At 37.3% G+C, this 6868-nt stretch overlaps 1 protein-coding gene across 1 annotated transcript; it reads right to left on the bottom strand.

Moving 5' to 3' along the window:
* Nucleotides 1-348: 348 nt before the first annotated feature.
* On the bottom strand, nucleotides 349-5868 carry LOC136828416 (uncharacterized). Its single transcript, XM_067086454.1, has one exon. The coding sequence runs from the start codon at nucleotides 3146-3148 to the stop codon at nucleotides 1517-1519; it is 1632 nt and encodes a 543-aa protein (XP_066942555.1). The 5' UTR covers nucleotides 3149-5868; the 3' UTR covers nucleotides 349-1516.
* Between the last annotated feature and the right edge of the window lie 1000 nt (nucleotides 5869-6868).

The raw sequence follows: 6868 nt of genomic DNA, 5'->3' as shown, positions 1-6868 counted from the left end.
GGAGAATCTTTTTCTTCTCCTTTACCTTTCTCAGTTTCCTTGCTTCAAAACGGCAACGATGGGAGGAGGAGGAGGAGGAGGAGGAGGAGGAGGAGGAGGAGGAAGCATCGGAAACGGATAAAAGGACGAAGGGAATTCTGATAAAAGGGAAAGGGATCATTCGGAAAGATGGTGCAATTGTAAGGTCCTCTGCCAGAGTATCCTCATCTTACATTCGATTACTTGGACTGAGTTTAAACGCAGTCAGAGAAGGGTTATTCATCTTCAACGATTTCTCCATGGCTGTGCAATGAGTTTATAGTCTTGGGAATAATAAAGTTCTTCTGTAGGATTTAGACAAACTCCATAATGGGATTTCTGTGTATATTCTGGAGATATTTGTACAACAGAGTAACAATGGGTCTACACAGGATGATTTCCCATTTTGATCTATCTCAAAACTTCCACACGACATCGTAACAAGACTTATCATTTACACACACACGAACACACCATGACCTCGTTCCAAGGATTCCTCATCGCCTACGTGACAAGCCTCAGCTCAGAACAAAAGAGGACGCTGACATATGCTGACATACTGTCTACAAAACACCACACGGATGCTTGCTGATATGTTCTGCTGACATTTGTGTCTCGATGGACTAAACTGTGATTTCACAACAACACTCCTCTCATGTGCTCATACAGATATATATACTTTTCTAAGTTCACTTACGAATGGAACTACCAGTTCCATTTTAAATCATGTCTGATCATTTTTAAACCATGTTTGATCATGACATTTGCTCGGCCACGTAAAAACATAACAGGAACGAAATCATCAAAACATTCACTCACTAGCTAAGCATAACTACTCAGAAAGCAAAGCAAAAACTATACGCTTTCAACATTCATTATACTCACAGTGTGAATGAAGATTATATAGAAATCACATACAGAAACATATGTAAATACTATACGTAGAAACCATACGTAGTTATAATATATAGAAACTACTCATACAGAAATAATCTATAGAGAAAATATTCATATAGAAACATGTTTCATAGTTGTGTGCACAAGATTTATGAATACATATGCAAAGATGAAGATTAAAAAATCAATGCCTAAAAATGTATCCAGACAAAACAATAATAATCATATGATGAAGTTATTTAAAATAGATAGTTATATAAACCAGATGAAACAGATATAACTCGTAGTTATCCTGTTAGACTGACCAATATGGATATCCAGATTCCTGCATGCAATGCATATCTATGTATAAAATACAACATGTATATATTGACACATATGTATTTTTTTATTAAAGAAATAAATGTAGCCATTATATAAGATTATAGTAAATATATTATCACCACAAATGTTCATCTCCTCCTCACATTTATTACCCCTGCAATAAAATCCTTTTAAGTCTTTCTCTGTGTAGTCGGGTTTTAATGAAAATAATGGCCAGTTATTCCATTATTGAACCCTGAACACCCACTGGCTCATATCTAATGGGGACCTACGAGTATCACAGGATTTCGCAATGTCCTCCTTCAGTCTTTGTGTTCTCTTCCAAAACGCTACGCTGACGGCTACGCCCACGGATCCTAGCAACATACCGATGGCAATCAACACGTAGAGGAGATAGCAGGTCCAATGTTGCAATAGCGTTTTCGACGGGCCTACTGTAGGGAATTGTCAGACCTTGCAGCCTGGTGTTACCCCACGACGTGTTGATGAAGAAATTACGCCCACGGACGATAGTAACCATAGCTCGGATGAAGAGCGACGACGTTGTTGCAGTGCAGCCATCATTAACGACGAACATGTGTCCTGATGCCCTAGTTCCGTCTGGGCAAACGACGATGTATGCTTCCGCAGAGAAGACGAATGCCGTGCCATTCAAGAGCCTGTGACGAAACTGATTGTCGTTATACCTGACCAAACCATCCAAACAATGTTCACGTGTATGGGGAGAGGTTCTGTTAAGTACTAAGTCCAATTCGCATGAACCCAAGGACATATTTGATACATTCCTGAATTCAAACAAATCGATCCTGCACATCACATTATCCATAACATCATAGCAATCATTTAACAGTGCTTGATCTCTGACTACCGTAAAAGTTTCCTCATTGGCGGAAACCAATACAAGAGCTGACAGGTTATTAATAATAGGCGTTGAGAAGTTAGATACATACGTAGGAAAAGGCGAAATCTTATATGCTTTCCACGCATCTGATGGGTTAAAGGGAATGTCAATTACGATCTTATCAAGGTCAACTTTAACTGTGATCAAACTGTAATAAAATTCAATCTTATGAAAAGCTACTACTGGAACATAACGCATTCTATCATGAGCATTACTGATAATTTGAGCAAGATCTTTAATTGGTAACAAATGAGGAGACAACACGCCCTTAGCAGCGAGTGTTATGGCCTCCACATAGTCCTTTGATTTTTCAATAAAGTTTGTAACTCTCGAGGATACATGATCAATTTTAGCATGATAATACATCAAAGTTGCTAACAAAACTTGAGTGTCATGAACCTGATTGAAACGTCGTGATTGTTCATTTACTTTACTGATTACGCCGTTCAATGCTTGAATTTGCCTGTTTAGTTCTCCTGCTAATACCTCTTGTTGATGGTCCAGGTTTTCAATTTTAACCCCTTGATCGCGAATTTTAAGCCTATTGGAAATTCCTAAGCCAAGACCAGCAACTGAACCAACCAAGTTTAATGCCGCTAAAACAAGTGGGTTACGCCTTTCTGTAACTTCATGAGGCATTGACCACATGAGCAAATCACGAGCTAAAATTTCAGCTTCGCATGTTTTATTCCTTAATTCCCAAAAAAGCATATTAACCATGTCACTAACTTGATTAGGCGACGTTGGATCATTGTTAGATAAATATGATTTATGCAAACCTTCAAGGGATTGAGCAAAAAGAGTCAACTCTGATTTTAGAGCCAGTACATCATTTTCGCTAGTAAAAATGGCATTCATATTGACTTCTAAAACTATATTACTGTCAGTTAGAAAGAAATTATTCATTTCCTCCACAATAGAACCATGATGTAAAGTTATTTCAGAACTCTTCCCAATCACAAAAAACACTGATAGGAATAGTGCAGGGTATAATTTGACAAGTTTCATGTTGGAGCCTGTAATAAAAAATCTTTTGTAAATGATGTATTTAAAAAGTATTGCACAACTCAAATGATATATAAATTTAAATAGAAAACATATCTCAGAACAATTAATTTTTTCATAACAAACTATCGTCTTAAGCCCTCACATGTGAGACAGAGACTGTTCGGACATCCGTTGTATCGGACTGATTCCGAATTTTAAGTCGGTTACCCACTAAAACTTCTATAACTGTGAAAGGACCTTCAAATTTAGGCAATAACTTCCAATTTAGCCCTTTCCTAACATAAACCTGTACATAAACTGTATCTCCTTCTTGGTAAGGTTTTGTGACCTTAGCCTTTTTATCATGTGCGTTCTTCATTAACACTTGAGCCTGTAAGAGGTTTTGGTAAAGTGTCTGAAATCTAATCCGGCTAACATCTATTATATCCTTTAATGGATCTGACAGATTAGTTGTGGGTGTTAATATGTGGAACGGTGTTCTAACAGGTACCCCGTAAACAGCTTCATGGGGAGACATACGTATTGAAGTATGAAAATTGCTATTTAGGGTACTGGACACAGTGGGTATTGCAATATCCCAATTTGGGTCCATACCGCCTATGTTTACACGTAGTATGTCTAACACCTTCCTATTAACACGTTCGACCAAACCATTCGATTCAGGATGGTAGATCATCGTATTTATTTTCTTTATTTCTAGAATCTCACACAATGAGTTAAGGAAGTGATTACTGAATTCTCCTCCTGAGTCGGAGATTATCATATTTGGGATCCCGTGTCTGCATATATAACACTCATAAAACTTCCTAGCACACTCAATAGCTGTTTTACTTTTTAATGGTATTAGTTCGGTATACCGTGTAAGAGCGTCTATTATCACTAAGAGGTTTTTATTCCCCCGGTCTGTCTCATAAAAACCTGTTAATAAATCAAGGTGTACCCTTTCAAAAGGTTTACTCAGTACAGAGTAAGTTCCGAGACCTACAGGATTCTTAGTATGGCCCTTATGACGGAAACATATATCACAGTTTTTAATATATTTCCTAATATCTTTTAACATAGTAGACCAGTAAAATAAAGACTTGGCCTTTTGGGATGTTATTTCGAACCCAGGATGACCATGCAAAGGATGGTTGTGAAGCCATTTCAAAACGGTAGGTATTAACGTAATCGGTACAACCACCTGGTCGATAGTCAACTGTGTTGAACTCCTGGTTTTCCTAGCCACAGATCGGCATAGAATGTTATCCTTAACCAAGAAATATTGGTTAGTATATTTCAAATATTCCTTATCATCCGGATTCCTATTTAATGCGTCCATTATTACTCTTCACTTCTGATCTTTCATTTGTTCTTGTCGTACTGAATCTATATTCCATCCTATATCTGTAGTATTCTCTATTGTTTGGGCTAAAGATTGACCATTTTCGATAGCAATTTTCATGGCCTGCAAAGAAGTTGGAATTTCTTCTAACCCATCGAGTGGAAATGACTGGGTTGGTACTGGATTACGTGATAACGCATCGGCTATGACGTTTGCTTTACCGGGTAAGTATCCAATTTTAGCTCCAAAGTCCTGGATAATCATATGCCACCGAGTTCTTTTAGGGCTATGATTGAAACCTTTAAAAACATCAGTAAGGGGCTTATGATCAGTCAGAACCTTAACACTGTACCCATAGATTATATATTTAAAATGTACCAACGAATTAGCTATAGCTAAACATTCTTTATCTATTACTGCATATTTCTTCTCTGACATTTTCAGTTTACGAGAATAAAAGGCAATGGGAAAAAACTTCTTGTCATGCCACTGGAGTAACACACCCCCTACCCCTTGGTCTGAAGCGTCGGTTGCAATAACAAATTCCTTATTAAAATCGGGAAACTTTAGAATAGGAGCAGAACTAATTTTCTGTTTCAAGGTATCAAAAGCGATTTGATGTTGGGATTCCCATTTGAAAATTACATCCTTCCTTATAAGATCAGTTAAAGGAGCTGCTATCACTGAATATTCCCGGATGAACCGGCGATAATAACCCGAAACCCCGAGAAACTGCTGTATACCTTTAACGTTAGTAGGAACGGGAAATTTACTAATAGCAGAGATTTTATCATGGACTACTTTAAGACCTTGCCGTGATACCATGAAACCCAAATATACTAATTCATCTTTAAAAAACTCACATTTAGAAATTTTTACCTTTAAATGATGTTCTCTTAACCTTTGAAGGACGATCTCTAGTTTACTTAAGTGGTCTTCCAAATTATTTGAAAAGATCCCCAGATCGTCCATATAAGCATGGAAAATGTTTCCAAGTAAGTCTCCGAACACTATATTGATCATTCTAGTGAACGTAATAGGGGCACAACGTAGCCCAAATGGCATACGTAAGAATTCGTAGTGACCCCGAGCTGTACTAAAAGCAGTGTACGGTGTACTTTCTTTAGCTAAGGGTATCTGGTGAAAGCCTTTAAGTAAGTCCAAGGAAGTAAAAAATTTATTTTGTCCTAATAAAGATAAAATATCATCTGTAAACGGTACTTGGAAACGATCAGGGATAGTTTGGTCGTTGAGCTTGCGAAAGTCAACACAAATCCTCCAGGTTATATCCTTTTTGGGTACAACTATCAAGGGAAAATTATAAGGACTGTTAGATTTCTTAATAACCCCCTCCTTTAACATTTTATCTACCTCTACATAGATCTCATTCAGAAATTTGGCAGGTAGACGGTATGAAGGTACATAAATGACTTTGTCCTTATCTTTTAAACGAATTTGATGTTCGATGACTTCCGTTTTGCCTAAAGCTCCAGTACTCGTAGAAAAAACATCACTATATTTGGATAGAAGTTCAAAAAATTTCTTACTTATATCCCTATCTAAGATGTCTGCTTCAATTTTGCCTTTAATTATGTTTAAAAGAGATTCATCTATTGCTGATTCAGTGGAATTAATTTCAGCAACTGTAAGAATTCGATGTTTATACGCTTCGATGTTGGCAATATGCTGATTTTCATGTATTGTTAAAGCAGCATTTAAGTGATTAAAAACTTCAATGTTGACCCGATGATCAGAATTTACTGTGTACAACGCTTGCGTGACTGAAAGCCCATTGATTTTTATAGTGTCAGGAAGAATCAAAAATCTCTGAGCCTGGTATCTTTTTCCTAACCTCTACCGTCAGATATGATGGTGTGTTTGGCTCAATGAGTTGTGTAAAAGCAGCAATGGCGGGTGCCTGAGAGTTATGCTGGGTGGCCCTAACAATATCATCACTCATGAGACAGGTGACTGGTTCCTCTATGTATGTTACTTTCTCACTGACTGTCTCTTTCTGATCCAAAACAGATTTCAATGTGTGTGAAGACCGATAGAATTTTCCATTTATAAACACTCCGTGTTTTGCAGGTGTCAAGATTACGTTATGTAGTGACATTGATGGATAACCCACAATAACTACTGGGTACATACTAATATTACTAATAACGATAAAGGTGTCCGTGAAAGTACGTTGCCCCAACCTGTATTGTATTTGAGTTGTTCCCACTACTTCCAATTCATTATTACCTATTCCTGACAAGCGAATATTGGCGCGTTCTATAGGAAATTTTGAAAACTACAGGTGATGAGTACGTAAATCCATTATGTTACGTGGACTACCTGAATCAAAAAACAAGGTGAAATGTTTATGTTCTAAGCTAACTGCATGCAAAGTT

Source organism: Macrobrachium rosenbergii, chromosome 42, assembly GCF_040412425.1.
Source record: "Macrobrachium rosenbergii isolate ZJJX-2024 chromosome 42, ASM4041242v1, whole genome shotgun sequence".
Taxonomy (NCBI): domain Eukaryota; kingdom Metazoa; phylum Arthropoda; class Malacostraca; order Decapoda; family Palaemonidae; genus Macrobrachium; species Macrobrachium rosenbergii.
This window is presented reverse-complemented; position numbering and strand designations above follow the sequence as displayed.